The sequence below is a fragment of the Aethalodelphis obliquidens genome, unplaced genomic scaffold, assembly GCF_003676395.1.
Source record: "Aethalodelphis obliquidens isolate GAN/ISIS:26980383/991018 unplaced genomic scaffold, ASM367639v1 scaffold26, whole genome shotgun sequence".
Taxonomy (NCBI): Eukaryota; Metazoa; Chordata; class Mammalia; order Artiodactyla; family Delphinidae; genus Aethalodelphis; species Aethalodelphis obliquidens.
The window spans coordinates 11,970,391-11,991,049 of record NW_020837970.1 but is presented as its reverse complement, the minus strand read 5'-3'; the positions used below and the strand labels follow the sequence as shown (position 1 = coordinate 11,991,049).

The window sequence follows — 20,659 nt, the reverse complement described above, 5'->3', positions numbered from 1 at the left end:
ACCCACGGGGTACGGGCAAGAGCAGGCCTTTGATTCACCAGAGTGACTACGAACAAGAATTAAGCCTCCGTTTCCTCAGGGGCAAAAAGGGGACATTGACTTCCCTAGTACATAGGATTGCTATGAAGGCCAAATGGTTAGGATCACAGAATTTGGAGCTACATGGGGCTAGCTGTGAGGATCCTACATAGGTAATTACCTTAATTTCACGGAGCCTCAGATCCTCTTCAGTAAAATAGTTGTAATAATATCTACCTGGTATAGTTGATATGAGGATTAACTAAACTAACAGATATATAAATTGCTTAGCCAAAGCATGGCTTCTAGTAAATATTAGTTATAATGGCTGAGAAAATGATACAGAAATAAATAAATAAATGAGATTTCGTCGTCTGAAAACTCATATGATTTGTTCCAAAAGAGTTGTTTGGGGAGATTGGCTAAATCGTGCAAACAAATGCAACAAAAGTCACGGGGACACTTGAACCGGCAAATTCCTTCATCTGCCGCGCCTGCAATCAGGCAAGCCCCGCCCCAGTCGCTGAAAGACCTCGCCCATCGGGTTTCCTCCCCGGCCCCGCCCCTCCTGCTTAGCTCCTGCTCCGCCCACCACAACGCGCGTGCGCAGGGTCGGCCGCCCGCGGAGGCAATGAGGGTTCTAGTACGCTGCTGCTGGGGGCCCCTGCCAGGCGGCGGCGGCGGCAGCGGCGGCGGCGGCGGCGCGGGCAGGAGGCCGAGCCCTCAGTGGCGAACCCTGCTCGGCCTGAGCGGATCCTCTGGCGGGGAGGACGGCCGGGGCGCTCGAGTCCGCGAGAAGCCGCCTTGGCGGGTGCTCTTTTTCGGCACTGACCAGTTCGCCCGCGAAACGCTGCGGGCGCTGCAGGCCGCCAGGTACTGGAGCCAGGGATTGGGAGGCCCGGGGGTCGAGGACGCGGCTGTGGAGCCACTGCGGCCGGCCTCGAGGGTTTGGACTCCTAGTCGGGGAAAGCAGCTGCGCCGGAGGGGTGTGGGCCCAGATCTCGGCGTCTCCGGGCTCCCGGAAGGTGCTCGGTCAGCCCTTGGGCGCCCGCCTGGTCCCGTCCGGTCTACACGCCCGACTCTTTCCGCGCTCCGAGCGCCACCGGACGCCCCGCGGTGCCAAGGCCGCGCTCGTTGCTTTACCTGCATCATCTCCGTCCAGTCCCACCACCTCCCTGCCCGTTTAGCATGTAAACCGTAGCCCAGAGAGGTTAAGAGATTGCCCAGGGTCATCAGCTGAGCAGGTTGGTACTAAAACGGGCTCTGACTTCAAAGACCTCCCCTTTCCACTTCCTCCTACTCACCTGATTTGTATCATCTAATCCTTTGGGCTTCTTCCCAGGCACAGGCATCCATTCCTCTGCACACGCTTGCCTCACGCCTTCGCTCCCCATCGCCTCCCTGTATACAACCGGATCCAGTTTTCTGAGACTGAAATGAAGACATAGTACAAAAACGAACTGTTTTCCTATGAATAAATTTATAAATCAGAACTCTTAGGTATACATTTAGTATTTCTAAAATTTAACAAATTGTGTTTCCTGGACAAAAATAATTGAGATCCAGCCTGTCCTGAAAGTCCATGGTATGTGGTGGCTATGCCCATATATCCTGCTCTGTCTCCTTTCCCCAGCCTCCATTTTTTATTTCCCCACTCCGTTTTTTCCTGATGCACCCTCACACTCATTTCTGTCATCTCCCTCCATCAAGTCTTCTCTACAAATACTTCCCAGCAGACCCTGATGTTGACTCATTCATGAATCCCCTTGTATTTCCCCCTTCACACACTCCCCTCTGTAACACACCCTGAAACACTTCCTTCACACATGTTCCCTTTGCACACCTCCGTAATACACTCTCTACGTGCTACTTTCCGTGTATGGCCTCCTGCATCTCTCACTGCATGTATCCTGACGCTTCTGCTGATGCTTCACTTGGCAGCTCCAGTACTTCTGCACTTTTTCTTTTGGGCCCTCCTGTCTATTCCTTTTCTCATAAATCCTCAACATTTATGATGATGTACCTGCATGATGCAGTACCTGCTAAATAAATAAATAAACAGCCCCAGGCACTGGAATACTTTGCAGCAGGTTAAAAAAATGAGGTAGTGCTACATATAATGTCATGGAATGATGCCCATGGTGTGTGTGTGTGTGTGTGTGTGTGTGTGTGTATATATATATATATATATATATATACACACACATATATATGTATATATATATATTTTTAAGTATTGTTTGAATAACGTGGTTATAGTAAAAAATTCAAAATATATAAAATGGAAAGTCAGTTCCTTCCATCTCTTTCTCCCAGTCCCCAGTTCTCTTCAAAGATAGCCACTGTTTTCAGTTTCCTGTTCTAGAAATGTTTGATGCATATACAAAAAAATGTATATTTAACCCATTTTTTAAAAAGACTCACATAATAGCATACATAGTGTTAAGAGAAAAAAACAAAATGCAGGACAGTATATATAATATTACAATTGTGTAAAATGTCTGTACTGTATATGTTTCTGCATGCACAGGAAATTTCTACAACCATAACAGTCCAAACAGTAGCCAGTAGCCACTTGTGGCTCTGTAAGTTTAAAACAATTAAAATTAAATAAAAATAAAACTTTAGTCTCTCAGTTGCACTAGTTTTTTTTTTTTTTGCACTAGTTTTAATCATTTACCCTTAAATGCTTTGTTAATTTAATCATAAAAATGCCTTAGAAATGTGTGAAGTAGTTTAGCTTTCTGACATTGTCTTAACACTGTCACATTTTCTTCTAATCTTTCCAATTTAGGGAAAACAAAGGGGAAGAGTTAATTGAAAACTTGGAGGTGGTCACAGTTCCCTCCCCATCACCAAAAAGACTGCCGGTGAAGCAATATGCTGTCCAATCTCAGCTTCCAGTGTATGAGTGGCCGGATGTGGGATCTGGAGAATATGATGTTGGAGTGGTAGCTTCATTTGGCCGGCTTTTGAGTGAGGCTCTTATTCTTAAATTTCCCTAGTAAGTTTTATTTGTAAGGAAAAACAGTGTAGAGACCTCGGTCTTTATATATGGATCTGGTATCTATAAAGTGCATTAACTTGAACTTAATTCTGCTTTCTTTAGTATTTTCTCTTAAAATAAAAGGTTTTATTAGTGGCATGAATTGTTAAAATGTGTGATACTCTTTATCACTATCTATGGGCTCTCACCCACCCTCATTTAAATTCCATATGTATGCTAATAACTCCCAGATGTGTCCCTCCAGTTCTCTCTCCCTGAACTCCAGGCCCCTGATACCCACTGCCTCCTCCGCAGCTCTGCTTGGATGTCTGATAGGCACCTTACATGTAAGATGTCCAAATCAACATTCCTGAACTTTCACCCCAAAACTTGCTCCTTCCCAAAATCTTCATCTCAGTACATGGTAACTCCAGCCTTTAAGTTGCTCGGACCCAAAGCTTTGGCATTATTCTTAATTCCTTATCTCACACCACACATCCAATGTATCAGGAAATCCTATTGGCTGTGCCTTTGAAATCTCTCTAGAATGTCTGATTCTCATCACTTCCTCTGCCACCACTCTTGGCTGTCATACTGCAGTAGCCTCCTAAGTGGTCTCCACTTTTGTCTTTGGCCCTCTCAGTCTTTTACCACCCAACACCAAAGTGATCCTTTTAAAACATAAGTCAGATCATGTCACTCTGCTCAAAATTCTCTGGTGGTTTTCCATCTTGCTCAGAATACAAGTCAAGTCCTTATATTGGCCTGTGAGGGCAGAATTTTTTTTTTCTCTGTGTGGTTCACTGTTGCTTATATCCCCAGCACTTAGTGCCAGAACATGGATTGTGCTCAGTAAATATTTGTTGGAGGAATGAGACTGGGCTGAACAGTGGAATTTAGAATATGTGTATACACATGGGCACTGTCAAGTGTATACTCGTGCTGATGGAGACATTAAACTAATGACAGATGAGTAAATTATTAAAATTGCTCACTAATGGGTAAAAGGTGTATAGGGATAAACAGCAAAGGTGAATAAATCATTAGATGGGGATTTAAGAAGCTTGTTTTAGGAACTCTATATACAAACTAAGTGAAGTGAGGGTAATTATGTAACTAAGCTATCCGTATAATTCACATCGTCCATGAGATGCACGATTGGATTTGAGTGGTTTTTCTCATATAGTAAAAAACACATTTTTTGTCTTTAAAAACTCCCAGACATTGCGAGCTATGTCTCAAATTGCGAAGCTGGAACATCTTCAGAACAATGAATAGTTGTTCCTGCTCTTTTTTTAATTGAGTTTCATTGGTCTCTTATGGTAAGAAAGTTGAACTTAGCTCTGACTCCTGCTTCAGTTGGTATGAGACTAGATTTAACTGTTTTTCAACATTTCTGGGCAAGTTTAATGATGAAAAGTGCATATTAGTTTAGGTAGCAGTAAATTAAATGGTAAAAAGCCCACTTGCATACTAATTTCCTGCCTTTTCTAACTCAGTGGCATCTTGAATGTCCATCCCAGTTGCCTCCCGAGGTGGCGTGGTCCAGCCCCTATAATCCATACGGTCTTGCACGGAGACACAGTTGCTGGAGTAACGATTATGCAAATTAGACCTAAAAGGTAGAGCATATTTTCTTGAGACTTTTTGTGATGTTGAATGTTGATGTCAGTCTGCCTGGGGGGAAGTGGAGGTGGATGAGTGGGTACTAATCACTCTAATTTATTACTAATTTCTAACTCCTAATTGCTAATCAGGAGTTAGAAATTAGTAATAAATTAGAGTGTACTAGAGTACTAATTTCTCTAACTCCTGGGTTTCTTCCTGGTTTCTAACATAAACCACATGTGTTTTGGCATTTACACAGTGTCTCTTTAAACTTGTTAATTGAAATAAATTAACAACTGGATTTCTATAAACGATGTTGTGTAGATGAGAGATGGATTTTTGTATATTAGTTATGAATCTCTGTTCTGCTGGCTTTGGTTTCTATGGTCAAAAATTTTTTGGAACCTGAAGTAAGAATACGTTGTATACCAATGTGTTATATAATTGTCTTAAATGTTTTTTAAAATTATACCTACAATCTAAGAAACAATTATTTTAAATTGTTTTAGGAGCGTATTATGCCTCTGCCTATTATCACCTAACGTCCCCATAGAGAAGAAAAATTCACAAGTTCACAAGACCAAGTCAATATCTGGGATTTGCTTTAACTTACTTCAAAAAAAACAAAGAGGGGAGGGGCAGATGAAACAAGAGTGGCGAAACTTTGGTAATTCTCAAATCTGGGAGATGTGTATATGGCAATTCCTTAGACTGTTCATTCTATTTTTGGAATGTTTGTAACTTTTCATAATAAGCATTTTATTAAAGCTCATAGGTTAAAAATAGAGTTAACAGAACACAAAGTTAAGTATTTAAAACAAAATGTATTTCTAATAAAAGCTGATGGCCAATATTTGCAGAGCTTGATGTAAAATATTGAATATAAGACTTATGGGAATGCAAATACCCTTGCACCTACTTATAATCACTATTGATTATAATTCAGGCAAAACTCTTGTCCTTTGAGAAAGGAAATACAGGAAGGAATGATTGTAAATTCCTAGTTGTACTTCCTTGGAAAACATATTCTTTGCTCTGTACTTTCATTATATAATTAGAGATTTTTTTTGTACTATTTACTACTAATGATAGAATTATTTGTAGTTGCAATTAAATCCCTGATATGCAACCTTTTTCCTTTGTGAAATAATAAACCTAAAATCTAAATATAGGCCAGATTTTGCTCTCCCTTCTTTCTTTTTTTTTAATTTTATGGATTTTAATTTTTAAAATTTTAATAGCTTAGTAAAATGACTGTATTAGAATTTAATTTTGTTAAGCTCAAGTATTGACTCCATAAATGACCAGAAAATGGTACTTGAGAATAAAGCAGATGAAAATGCAGAGAATGATGAAAAGTTAATGGTGAAATGGTGAAAAGTTAATGCGCTTAAACTATCTAGTTGATAGACTAAAGTGATATTAGTAACATGCTCTCCCTTCTTTCAGACTTACATTTCTCCCTTGCCAATGGCTAATAGTCACATTCATGGCCACGGTTAAACTATCCTTGTGGGGGAATTTCCTGGCCTTCCAGTGGTTAGGACTCTGCACTTCCACTGCAGCGGGCCCGGGTTCGATCCCTGGTCAGGTAACCAAGATCCCATAAGCCGCACTGTGTGGCCTAAAAAAACAAAACAAAACAAAACCCACCTGAACAAACAAACAAACTATCCTTGTCGTATATAAACATTCATGTAGACAAACATATTGATCTTAAGAAATAGTCAGTAATCATGTTATTATTTGCTTTTGATTTTTTGGTAGGTTTGATGTAGGCCCAATTCTCAAACAGGAAACGGTTCCTGTACCACCCAAGAGCACGACAAAGGATTTGGAAGCAGTGCTGTCAAGACTGGGTGCCAACATGGTACAGTTTTCCAATATCCCCCTGCTTGTTTCCTAAGTGGTTATGATGAAAAGAACAATTTTATGATGTGTGATTCTAAGCTTCTCTTTAAAAAGTGGTTTCTGTCCCTGGCTTCCTAAAAATTAGCATGGCTTTTGTGATCTTATGTTAGTCTTTGAGAATTTACACAGAGTATGTACTTAATCAAAGCTTTTGAATGAAATATGTGATTTTATATGGTCTGTTAACATTTCATGGTGAGGCTTTTAGACTATTCTTCCCATTTTCACTCTCCTTAGTCTCATAGACGTAACATTCACCCCTGTCGAACTGAACTAACATCATTTCCTAAGTAAGTCTCTGTTTTCCTCCCACTTCTGTCCCTGTGTTCCAGTCATTTGCATCTGTACCATTGGAATTCTGCTGACCCCCTAGCTGTGAATGAACTCTGAGACTTTTTTTTGAGTCTGCATACAATAGGGTGTGAATAAAGGCTTAATGACCCAATTAATGATTTTCATCTGAACTAAATTTTGTGTAGAGGAACCCCCCTCCACCCCACCCCCCGCTGTATAGATGATGCTTCCCATTCTAGGCACTCACCTCGGAATTGCTGTTATTATAGTGTCTGTCGTTTATTGAGCACTGGCTTGTGTGCCAAGACTGTTTTAGATACTTTCATAGACTTATTTTTTTTTTTTTTTACCTTCTCAAGAAACCTTTGAGGTAGCTATTGCTTTCACCTGTTTTATAGATAATGACATTGAAGGCCACAGACAAGTAAAATAACTTTTCCACAGTGACACAGCTAGCAGGTGGTAGAACTGGGATTTGAACCCAGAACTATGTGACTCCAGAGTACGAAGTCCCCACTGCCTTCCTTCAGAGTGAGAGTGAGAGTGTGGATGGCCGAGCACCGGCTGTTCTGATAGCCAGTGGAGGCTCAGCATTCTCTGGAAGGAAGTCAATGACCTGTACTCTACAGAGAGCAACATCTCCACTGAAACTCCACCAAGTAGATGGATCCTCACAGCTTAAGCCAATTTACTGCTTTACCCTGCCACACAGCTCTTAAAGCTGTAATTTCATGGTACTGAATTGTAATGTATTTCTGCTTTCCTTCTTTTCATCCTGAATATACTCTCTTTTTTTTTTAAGCTTATTTCAGTTTTGAAAACTTTGCCTGAAAGTTTGAACGATGGAAGGCAGCAGCCAGCCGAGGGGGTGACACATGGTAAGTGCAGACGGCAGAGACTCTTACATGTTTCCTAAGGTTTTGTTTGTTGTGATGGCATCTGAACACTGTGGCTTCCTCACTTGCAAGTTTCCCTTAATTTTGACTAAAGATTGAATGTCCACTTGCATGTCCTTTTCCAGAGAATGATTGGTAAGGGGTCTCTCTCCCTCTTCACATTTAGCCTTATGAAAGATTAGAACAATTTTCTCTATTCTTTATATTGAAAAGTACCAAACACAAAGGTAAGTTGAAAGAGAATGAATACCTGTTTAACCCAGAGTCAACAATTATTAATGTTTGGCCATATTTTCTTCATATATGTGTTTATGTAGCATATATATTTTAATTTTTGCTATACCATTTGGAAGTATGCATCATGACCTTTCATCCCTAAATATTTCAACATGCATCTCCTAGGAAAAATTAACAGTTCCCTAATAGCGTCGAATAGCCAGTCCATATTTAAATTTTCCTGACACTCTAAAAACATATTTTATAGCTGTATATTTTTTCAAACTAGGATCCAATTATAATTAGTCGTATGTCTCTTTAGTCTCATTAGAGTAATTCCTCCACTATTTTTTTCCCTCCATGTCATTAACTTTTTGAAGAGACCAGGCCAATTGTCTCTTTCCTTCCAGTGTTGTTTAATGTGTTTTTCTAGCCCTTAAAGTTCCTGTAAATCGGAAGTTCTAAAGGCTTGATGAAATTCGGGCTTAAAGTTTGTGGAAAGAGTATTTCATAGATGATATTGCGTTCCAGTGATATCTGTTTCAGTTTGTTTTTTAACCTTAAGGGTTGCTTTTTATTTTTATTTATGATGTAATTTTTTTTCTTGACTATGTAAGACATTTACATGACTCAAAAGTTAAAGCTGTTTAAAGGATCTACTCGGAGAAGCCCCCGCCTCCGTCCCCTACAGCCTTAGGGAGTCATATCAGTAAGCCATAATACCAGGTTGCATCAAGGCTAGTGAAGCTAAATTTGATCACTTGGTGGAGGTGGTGACCACCAGATCTTTCCAGTTTAAAGATGTGTTTCTCCCTTTGCAAATGGCAGGTAATCCCTGGGGTAATACTTTGGCACCATGCAAATATCCGGTTCCCCACTAGCCTTTCACATAACAATTTTAGCATGGATTGATGCTCCTTCCCTGAATGAATTATTTCAATGAAAATCAAAATGGTGATTTTCCAATTCCTTTTATATTTAATAGTTGGCATTGTTCTGTAAAGAAGAGCTTTTCCTTATTAATTGCGGATGAATTTTAATTCATCCTATAATGGCAGGATAAATGCTTAATTCTTTCTCTAATTATCAATTTTTAAAATAGGGAGTTGGTGCCATAATCACCTTCAATTATGGTGGCGAGTGAGTTTTTTTAGTCATTTGACTTGTGGATTTTTATTTACTGTGTTTTATAGTTAATTACATTCATAATGCTTTGTGCTGCTCAAGTTGTCCCAAATTTAGCTAGAGGTAGCCTCTTAAAGTTGGCTCCTGAATCCTTTTGATATCCCTCCACCCCCAGCTAGTTTTTGAGCGCTTCCTTGTTTCTGTCGCAAAATGTCCCAGGCTCACCTTGTAAATTCTCTGTCCCATGTTGGAATCAGCCACCTCTCCCTTGTTTATTTTAGTTGGGGGATAGTATTTAGAAACCGTCTAATACAATGATGTGTTCCAAAATGAAGTGTTAGTGGAGAAGGGTAGGCATTATATTTTTGAAAAATGTTTGAGTTCAGGGACTTCCCTGGCTGTCCAGTGGTTAAGACTTCACGTTCCAATGCAGGGGGTGCAGGTTCAATCCCTGGCTGGGGGATCCCACATGCCTCAGGGCCAAAAAAACAAAACATAAAACAGAAGCAGTATTGTAACAAATTCAGTAAAGCCTTAAAAAATATATATTTGAGCTCATATTGTTTCTGATTCAAATTTTAAAGTACAGGGTTTTTCTGGTATTTTCTCTTACACAGAAAATCTTTTTTAAATCAATGCTGACCTGTTTTTTATTTGCTGTGCATAAAATAATTTCAAGATTACAACACCAATGTCACTACAGAAAGTGTAACTACTAAGTGAGAGTTAAGATTTTTCTGCAGTTTTTATTTTCCTGCAGTTTTTTAAAATATATTCTACGAAGGGTATATAGTCAGAGTACTGTGTTCAAAACTTACTGGAGATAATTATTTTTTCCATGTGGTTTTGTTATCTAGTTTGATATATAGTTAAGTTCCTTTGTTTCAGTTTGTTTTTAATTTTCAGGGTTGCATTTTCCTCTTTACAACTAATTATTATTATTATTATTTTTTTTTGCGGCACGCGGGCCTCTCACTGTTGTGGCCTCTCCCGTTGAGGAGCACAGGCTCCGGACGCACAGGCTCAGCAGCCATGGCTCATGGGCCCAGCCACTCCGCTGCATGTGGGATCTTCCCGGACCGGGGCTCGAACCCGTGTCCCCTGCATCAGCAGGCGGACTCTCAACCACTGCGCCACCAGGAAAGCCCTGAAGAGCTTTTCATATGTTTAAGGACTATTTGCATTTCTTTTTTTCTGAGAAGGGTCTGTTATATCTTTTGCCCATTTTTCTATCTGGTTTTTGGTCTTTTTTGTCTCAGTTTTTAGGAGTACTTTGTGTAATAGATATAAATAAACCTATATAATAGATACAAAGTACTCCTAAATATAATATAAATATATATAACACATATATATATAGTAATTACATATAAATATTTATATTTATTATAGATATATCTCATGGAATATATATAAACAGATATAAAGTACTGTGATATAAGTTGCAAATAACTTGTTTGTCATTTGTTTTTTGGCTTGATTTATGACATTTCTTTTTGTCTTACAAAAGTTTAATTTTTTGTAGTCACATTTATCATTCTTTAATTGCTTCTGGATTTTGAGTCATAGAAGAACTTTTTCTATTCCTAGGTTATAAAGAAATTTACCCATGTTTTCTTCTAGTACTTTTATTTACTATGTATGTATGTGTATATCTTATATTATGGAAAATTTAAAACATACAAAAGTTGAGAAAATAATATAATGAATTCTCTTGTATCTGTCATTCAGTATCAGTAATTACCAATTTATGGTCACTGATCTGATATTCATTCTTGCTATTGGCTTTATCTTATAGCCCCTAAGATTTCTGCTGCTACTAGCTGTATAAAATGGGAGGAACAAACTTCAGAGCAAATATTCAGACTTCATCGTGCCATTGGAAATATAGTAAGTTGGAAGTCAAATTGCAGTTTTACCTAATTGTGTGTGTGAGTGTGTGTGTGTGTGTGAGTGTGTGTGTGAGTGTGTGTGTGTGTGTGTGTGTGTGTAATTTACTTTTGAAATATTTTAATTTAGGAATAAATCTCATAAACAAAACCAAAGGATCCTGAAGTTCATTTATTTTTAAATAACTATTTTTTGGTTCTTTTGAACCTAGGGGCAGGACAGGAATAAAGACACAGTAGAGAATGGACTTGAGGACAAGGGGAGGGGGACGGGTAAGCTGGGATGAAGTGAGAGAGTAGCATTGACATATATACAACACCAAATGTAAAATAGATAGCTAGTGGGAAGCAGCTTCATGGCACAGGGAGATCTGCTCTGTGCTTTGCGACCACTAGGAGGGGTGGGATAAGGAGGGTGGGAGGGAGATGCAAGAGGGAGGTGATATGGGGATATACATATGCATATAGCTGATTCATTTTGTTATGCAGCAGAAACTAACACAACACTGTAAAGCAATTATACTCCAATAAAGATGTTAAAAAAAGAAACTATTCTTTTATTGGGATAAAATATATATAACATAAAATTTACCATTTAAACCATTTTTAAGTGTATACTTCAGTGGCATTAAGTACATTTACATTGTTATGCAACCATCACCAGTATCCATTTCCAGAACTTTTTCATCATCTCAAACTGAAACTCTATACCCATTAAATAACAACTCTTCGTTCCCCCCGCCCCACAGTCCCTGGTAATCACTCTTCTACTTCCTGTCTCTATGAATCTGCCTTTTATAAGTACCTCATATAAGTGGAATCATACAATATTTATCCTTTTGTGTCTGGCTTATCTCACCTAGCATAATGTTTTCAAGTTTCATTCATGTTGTACCATGTATCAGAATGTCATTCCTTTTTTAGTCTGAATAATATTCCATTGTATGTATAGAGCACATTTTGTTTATGCATTTGTCTATCGATGGACATTTGGGTTGTTTCTACCTTTTAGCTAATGTGAATAATGCTTCATGAACTTGGGTGTACACATATCTGTTTGAGTCCCTGTTTCAATTCTTTTGAATATATGACATTCATTTTTTAAATATTCTTTAAACTTCAAGTTTTCATAGGGGCCTTAGAATTCACAAAGTACTTTAAAATAGATATTTTGCCATCTCCCACAGCCAAATTTTATTATCCTGTTTCATAGATGAGGAGAATGAAAATGAAGTGACTAACTTCGGGTGCCCAGTCTCTGAATAATGAACCTAAATCTTCTAACTCCTAGTCCAATGCTTTTACTAGTATGTCTTTCTGCCTTTGGCCCATTTTTTACAACTGAATTCTTAAATCCTTGATTTTTACATATGGCATATAAAATCTAGTTGTAATAACTTGTTAAAATATCTGAATTAAATTCTCAGTTCTTTGACAAATTTATTGGGTTTTTTTTCCCTTCATTTTGATAGCATCTTATGTTGTTGGAACTCTGAGTCTACCAAGTGTGGGGTTTTTAATGGACCTCCTCTGTAGGTTAAAATGGAGAACTGCCATTGAATATCTGTAGCATGCCAGGTTCTTCGGTGAGGATTACAGCCTCCTGTTATGGGTATTATCCCATTTTAAGTTGATGAAATTGAGGCTTAAAGAAGATACTCAGTGAATGGCTGTTGAATGTTGCTCAAGGTCACATTGCTAGTTAGTGAGAGTCAGGTTTTGAACCAGATCTGCCTGACGTCAAACCCTGTACTTTCCCCACTGTAAGAGAACGGCATAGGGCAAGGAACATTGACTTTAGAGCCAGACGGAGCAGGGTTCCATCTTCTCTCTGCTACTTCCTAGCTTTGTAGACTTGAGAAGGTTATTTAATCTCTGAGCTTTAGTTAGTTCATTTGAAAATTAGAATGATATAATGTATATAAAGCATCTAGTACAGTGTCTGAGTAGGTACTCATTAAATGATATCTGCTCTTATTCATTCATTAAACAAAGTATTTATTGAAAGCCTATTATATGTCAGGCATTGTTCTAGGTATTAGAGGTGATGTGAGAAGACGGAAACAAATAAATAAATAAGAAAAATATCAGATGGTGTGATAAGCTCTTTGATGAAAATTAAAATAACGTGATAGATTAACTGGTGGCTATTTTAGACTGGATATCTAAATGAGGATGGCCACTTTGAACTGACATTTAAGCTGAGGTCTGAAAGACAATAAGGAGCAAGTCATGCCAAGGTCAGGAAAAGACCATTCCAGGCAGAGGGAGCAGCTAGTACAAAAGTCAAGTAAGCTAAACCAGATAAAGATTTTACAAGAAAAGAAAACTACAAATCAATAGCCCTTATTAATATAGAGGCAAAAATCCTTAACAGAATTAGCAAAGTGAATCAAACAACATGTAGAAAAGGATTAGACACTATGACCAAGTGGGATGTAGCCCAGGAATGTAAGGCTGGTTCAACATACAAAAATCAATCCACGTAATATACCATATTAATAGAATAAAGGACAAAAGCCACATAATTATCTCAGTAGGTACAGAAACAGCATTTGAAAAATCCGGTACCTTTTCATGATAAAAATGTTCAACAAACTAAGAATAGATGGGAACTTCCTCAACCTGATGAAGAATATCTACAAAAAAATCCAAATCTAACATCATATTTGATGGCGAAAGATTGAAAGTGTTCCCTCTAAGATCAGGAACAAGACCAAGATGTCCACTCTCACCACTTCTATTCAACATTGTACTGGAGGTTATAGCCGGGGTGATTAGGCAAGAAAAAAGGAACAATGTAAAACTATATTTGCAGATGGTGTAATCTTATATATAGAAAATTATAAATAATTCCACCCCCCAAAACTATTAGGGCTAATAAACAGTAAAGAAGACCTAAGTAAATGGAAGGGCCTCTGTGTTTATGGATTAGAAGACTTAATATTGTTAAGATGGCACTATTCCCCAAATTGATCTACAGACTGAACACCATTCCTATAAAATTCCTAGTTGACTTCTTTGCAGAAATTGACAGGTTTATCCTAAAATTCATATGGAATCCCAAGAGGCCCAGAATAGACAGAAAATCTTGAAAAAGAAGAGCGAAGTTCCAATTTCAAAGTTCCTATGAAACCAGGACGCATAGTTCCTGTAATCAAGGCAGTGCGATACTGACAAAGACACAAAGCTCAATGGGATAGAATTCAGAGTCCAGAAATAAACCCATACATTTATGGTCACTTGATTTTTGATAAGGGTGCCAAGGCAATTTGATGGGGAAAGAAGAATCTTTTTACCACATGGTGCTTGGACAACTGGATATCCACAATCAGAAGAAATGGATTTGGATCCCTACCTCATACCACATATAAAAATGAACTCTAAATGGATCAGAAACCTAAATGTAAGAGCTGAAACTATGAAAACTCTTGGAAGAAGATATAGAGGCATATCTTCATGACCTTGAAGTAGGCAGTGGTTCTTAGATATAATGCCTGAAGCATAAGCAACGCACTAAAAATAGAGAAATTGGACTTCAAAATTTAAAACCGTTGGGCTTCAAAGAACACTAACAAGAAAATGAAAAGACAACCTACATAATAAAAGAAAGATATTTGCAAATCATATATCTGATGAGGGTCTAGTATCCAGAGTATATAAAGAACTTATATAGCAAAAAGATAAATAACATGATTAGAAAATCAGCAAAGGATCTACATAGACATTTATCCTAAGAAAATATATAAATGGGCACTACGCATATGGAAAGATAATTTCATTAGTCATTAGGGAAATGCAAATCAAAACTATACTGAGATACCACTTCACAGTCACTAGGATTACTGTGATTTTTAAAAACAGACAATAACAAGTGTTGACAGGGATATGGAGAAATTTGGAACCCTCATTCATTGTTGGTAGAAATGTAAAATGGGGCAGCTGCTTTAGAAAACAGTTTGACAGTTCCCCCAAAAGTTAAACACTGCGTAATAATTCTTATCTTCTGCAATTCACCTTTCCTCTCCACTGAGAAATTCTTGTGCTACAACAGGAGGAGTTCCTATCTTGGAGCCAGAAGGTGAAATTTGATTCCTAGAGTTGGCATGTACTAACCAAGAGCAAGATCCTTATCTTCTCTGAGCTTCCGCTTTTCTATCTCTAAAATGGGGTTAATGACCTGGTCCACAACTGTCGAGATCAAAGGAGATAAACTGTGAATTTAAATCCACGCCAACATATGATTTTGACAGTAATGACAGTGGGCACAGAAATGACTGTTTTCTTACCATCACTTTCCTTTCTTCAGTGCTCTGATGATAAGGTGAAGATGAGCTTTACCTCAAGAACAAGAAGGGGATATTCTGATTCTATACCTATCATATTTATAGTTCTCAGTAAATATAAACATTTTTCAAACAGTAATTATGTTTCAGAAGTATTTTGAGTTCTCTGAAAGAAAAAAGTTGCACACATGAAAGTCATTTCATAACTTTTATTAGAAGCAGATGAAAGAAAAACAAGCAAATTATAGAAGAGGATATTTTACCAAAGTATGACATATATAAGGTTGTGAATACTTTTCTTCAAATTTACTTAATTCTGATTTCTTTAATTCTCTGATTAATCGTTCACATCTTTGAAATAACCTAACTGTTCTGAAAGTAAAATGTCCTCTTTAGAGAATGTCATCAAAAGAGCACTGAGCTGAGAATGAGAAAGCATAGATTCTGATCCTTGGCTCTGCCACTAACTAGCTGTGTCACCTTGGGAAAACAGCTGCATTTCTCTGGGCCTCACTATCCTCGTCTATGAAATAGAGGAGTGAACTGCAGTCTGAAAATCTGTTTCTTTACTTCAGAAATTTGAGAGAACCTATTTCCTGGTGTGTGTTAATTTCTGTTAGCCTATTTAAATCAAAATGTAATAAAGGTAGCATTTCACACTGAGGGGAAGGGTGACATGGATTATTCAATAAATAGTGTTGGGACAGCTGGTCAGCCTTTAAAAGGGGGAACCCTCAAGTCTCACCTTTTCAAATCAAAATAAAATCTAGATGGATCAAGGATTTAAGTGTTTTCAAAAAATGAAACCACAAAGAACTGGGAAAAAGAACAGTTGAATAATTTTATAATATTTGATAAACGTGGATAGGCCTTTTTAAGCATGACATGAACCAATGAAGTCATGAGAGAAAAGAATGATAAATATTACTCCATAAAATTAAAAAATTATGCATGGAAAAAAATTACCCAATATTTAAAGTCAACAAACTAGAAAAATATTCATAATACATCTGAGAACTAAAGGGCTAATTTCCTAAAAATATAAAAGCCTTTCACAAATTAATAAGAAAGAGATGAATAACTCAGATTTTGTTGTTGTTGTTGTTTTTTTAATGGGCAAAGGGCATAAATAGGCCTAAGAAATAAATAAAATGTGCAGGTAGATATGGACTGCTCCTCAGCCTCACTCATAATAAACAGCAATAGACTGTCATTTTTCTTCTCTTATCAAGGCAGTTTAACAATAAAATGTTGATACTCTTTAACCCTGGTGGTCCACTTAAAAAACAACTATTCTCCAGAAATATAAAGGTCCTCAAAGATATATCTACCAGGCTATTTGTTATCACATTTAAAATTTTTCACAATTTTGTAATGTGTTATGAAACATCCATCATAAAGGCATTTGTTGCATAAATTATGGTACATTTTATAAAATGGAATACTGTGCAGCAGATTAAAGAGTGAAATAGATAAGTGTGTACTGATGAAAATTTGTCCACAGTTTATGGTTAAGTAAAAAAAGTTCCTTGTCAAACAGTATGTTCTAGATTTTTGTGATAATTATATTTGTAGGAAAAATACAAGGATATACACATTGAACTATGAGCAGTGGTTACCTCTGGGGATGGGAGTACAGAATACTTTCACATTCTAATTTTTTTTTAATATAGTTGTTGTAATGCTTGCATTTTTTAAAATGAGCATGATTTTTAACTAGAAGTATTAATGAAGATATAAACATTGATTTTAAAATAGTGTTTAATTTTAAGATCTAATGAATCCTGGAGACTGATGTAGAGGGTCATGTTATGTTCTATTCTGTAAGGTTTAGAGACTGAGTTCCCAATTCCTCTGTAATTGGGAGAGAAGTCAGACCGGATTAACACAAAATAGTAGTTGAAAAGGGTTTCAGGGTTGAGTGTATTTATTTATCATCCTTCTTTCATTTTGTTTGCAGATTCCGTTGCAGACACTCTGGATGAATAGTACCATTAAACTCCTGGATGTGGTAGAAGTTAATAGTTCAGTCCTCACTGGTACTTATTTTTGAATAGCTGACATGGAAAATGTTTTCAGTATAGTCTATTTGAAAATGTGTCTGTTTTACCATAGGTCCCATTTACTAAAAATAAGGATTCTTTTAGCTTGTTTCAGTTCAATAATGATAATACTTTACATTCATTTATAGTCTTATTCTTTACAGTGTCCATTCACGTGTATTTTCTCTTCTGATCATCATAAGAACCTGAGAAGTAGGCAGATCAGTGTTACTATCCCATTTTAAGCTCTGTGATTCCCTATATTAAGGTTTTCAGGGAATGCAGAGTTCCTAGGTTGATTTCATTCTGGTGAATATCATAATGAAAATCTCTGGGCACCCCAGTGAGAATCTTAGGCCAGGGTGTAGCATTTCATGACCCTGGTCCATTCAGAGGCCCATCAGTGCCCTCCCATCCTGGTGGACTGAAGGAATGTGAGCCACAAAGGCAGAGAGTTCCCCAGAAATCTGGGAATTGGGACTTGTTTAGTCATGGATGGAAGGGCCAGCTTAGATCCCAAGTCTCCTGTATGTCTCTCCACTGGTAGCTAGTTATTTCCCCCAAATGGTCAAAACTTCTAGATTCAACATTTTAGGTTGATCTCTGGGACACTGGGTAAAGGACTCATAGCTTCTTGTGTGTATGGAAAGCTTCCCTTTGGGTTCAAGATACACACAGAGCACCACAGCTCTATCGTAAGTTTTAGATTACAAAGTCAGGGCATCAGCAGATGTGTACCCTCCGATATTAGTACTGTCTTGCAGAATGTTTTTTGATTTTTAAGAAGCATCGTGAAGTTGCATAATTATTTATTCTCTCTCTCATATCCCTCTTTTCCCCTCCCCTGTCTTTAGATCCAAAATTAACAGGACAGGCTGTTATTCCAGGATCAGTAATATACCACAGACAGTCACAAATACTGCTGGTTTGTTGCAAGGTACGTTTTCCTTTAGTTTCACGTTATCACACTTGTTTTACTGAGTTTATAGTTGGTATCATTTGTCATTTTGAGCTGAGACTTCACTCAACTGCCTGCCCGTCAGATTGAGCCAATGGACAGTTTAATTTTCTTAAGAAATAGTAGAATGTCTAGTATAATTTTTTTCAAGAGTTGAAGTTTTATCAAGGTGTTATTATTACTCAGACCATGAAAGAAGATTCAGTAACTTTAGTTCTTTCTCAAAAGAAACTTGTATATTCTCAGTAATCCAATTTAATTAACAAATCATCTTGTTAATAGGACTATCACAAAAAAATAGTAATGTCAAAGTATCTCACTGAACTACAACAGTGCCTGTATCCTACTTGCTTCTACTGTTTAATGTGGCTAGAGGGGAGATTTCTTAACTATTTAAAATGACTTTGAAACCATTATCATTTTTAAGACAATGACATTATCCTGAGAAGTGTTCCATGTTCCTTCCTATTTTCCTTCATGTGGTATTTATGTGCAATGTTCCATGCTCAAGAAAGAGTATTTAAAATGTGTGATAGATTGATCTGACCTACACAAGACTGTAGATACAGAATGCCTACAGCAACCTCTCTTCAACTTATTCTGGAATAGCACTGGGTGCATACGTCTGGGTCTGTATACATCTATACTGCAAATCCATAGTTTGCTCTCATAGAAGAAGTGGGTTGTCTCAACATGTGAGTTTGAGTCCCACCAGTTATGTCACCTTGGACAAATCACTCACACTCTCTGGGCATCAGTTTTCTCTTGTAAAATCAGTTTTCTCTGGGGATAATATTGGATCTGCCTACTTTTTAGAGTGCTTGTATTTTGACAACCAGTAACAATAAGATACATGGACATACTCTGAAAACTGTCAAGCACCACACAAATACGACGTACCTTTTTATTCTTCCCTGTCTATGTTTAAATAGATTTAAGTAGGTCTATACATTTGTTATCACTCCTCGGTAATAAACTTTTAGAGTCAAAGAATCATATATGTTACTTAGTGCTGTTTGTAGCCTGGCATTTAGTAAAGATTTGTTGGTTTATTTTTTTCATGATAAAAATTTTATAAACTAAAATTTACCACCAGTTTTGCCAGCACCGCGTATTCACTATTTGTCTTTTGCCCTTTAGGATGGCTGGATTGGTGTTCGATCAGTGATGCTCAAGAAAACACTAACAGCTACTGATTTCTACAATGGATATTTACATCCCTGGTACCAAAAAAATTCCCTGGCTCAACCAAACCAGTGCAGATTTCAGACTCTCAGACTTCCACTGAAGAAGAAGCAGGAAAAAAAAATTGTTGCTATGCAATAGTGCACTAAGTAGGAAGAAGATGGACAAATACCTACTACATACTTGTAATTTGTTAAAAGCCTTATTTACAAGGAATTACCTTGACTTTCAGAGAAGATGACACTGTTGGAAGGAAAGATTATTGTCAAAAAGATAAATTACCTCACTTTCCACTTTTCATTTAACAGTAGTTAAAAACAGCTTTTTTCTATTTCAATAACAAAAGAAACTTTAAATTAAATTTTTATTTATAATATCAGATTCATGGAGATTGTATCTTTCCCTAAGAGCAAGTACAACTAACTGTTATGTGTATATACTGAAGAGAGGTTCTTTTAAAAAGTGCATCTATTAAATTTTAAAAATCATGTGTCCCCATCGACTATGTTACCATTTCAGTAGTATTTAATCTGCATTTTGGATTTTCAACAAGGAGTAAAGTCAGCTCTTTAAATTTAGCTACCATCTAGTTCTCACCAAGTCATAAACATTCATAATGTGTAATAATCTGTGTCACATTGATCTGTCCAATAAATTCAGATTTTACATCTAGATTTTCTTAAAGTAGGAATACAGTAACATTCTTCAATGTATTTGTGCAGTAAAGGTTATTGAGCATCTGGTCTGTGCAAACTCATCTCCGTCTCCAGGAGAGTCAGGCACTTCTGGAGGAGGAAGGAGGTGCAGTGGCCAGCTGTTGAATTTTTTAATATCTTTACATAATCAGCTCTTCCTGCCTAGATTCTATCAGTTAAAATCTTTCTGCAATCATTAATTCGCCCATTCAACAACATTTATTGATAGCGTGATCGATAATTGGTCATCTAAATTAGGACATGTTCATGAGTAAAAAGAAGCAGGTTATATTAATTATTTCTGGACAACAGGCATAAACAGGACTCTCCCAGGCAAACCAGGTTGTGTAAACATCCTATTGAACACTTGCAGTGTACCCAGACTTTATGCTGATTGCTGGAGATTCAGAGATTAAATAATATTTGGTGTGTTCAATCTCCTGGGGAGGCAAGCATAAGCAAATATAATACTGTTATAATGCCATAATGAAGGTATAGTGGAAGCAGTAAGTCACCCTCAAGGGAGTCATTAGAGGCTTCCCAGAGGAGG

The 20,659-nt window shown here is 37.3% G+C and overlaps 1 protein-coding gene across 1 annotated transcript; it reads left to right on the top strand.

The window, feature by feature from the left end:
- The first annotated feature begins 633 nt into the window (after positions 1–633).
- Positions 634–19,908, top strand: MTFMT (mitochondrial methionyl-tRNA formyltransferase). Its single transcript, XM_027123318.1, has 9 exons — positions 634–891; positions 2,813–3,022; positions 4,504–4,626; positions 6,380–6,482; positions 7,620–7,695; positions 10,853–10,944; positions 17,190–17,268; positions 18,126–18,208; positions 19,370–19,908. Exons 1-9 carry the CDS (start codon positions 650–652, stop codon positions 19,553–19,555), a joined length of 1,194 nt encoding a protein of 397 aa, XP_026979119.1. The 5' UTR covers positions 634–649; the 3' UTR covers positions 19,556–19,908.
- The last annotated feature ends 751 nt before the right edge of the window (positions 19,909–20,659 follow it).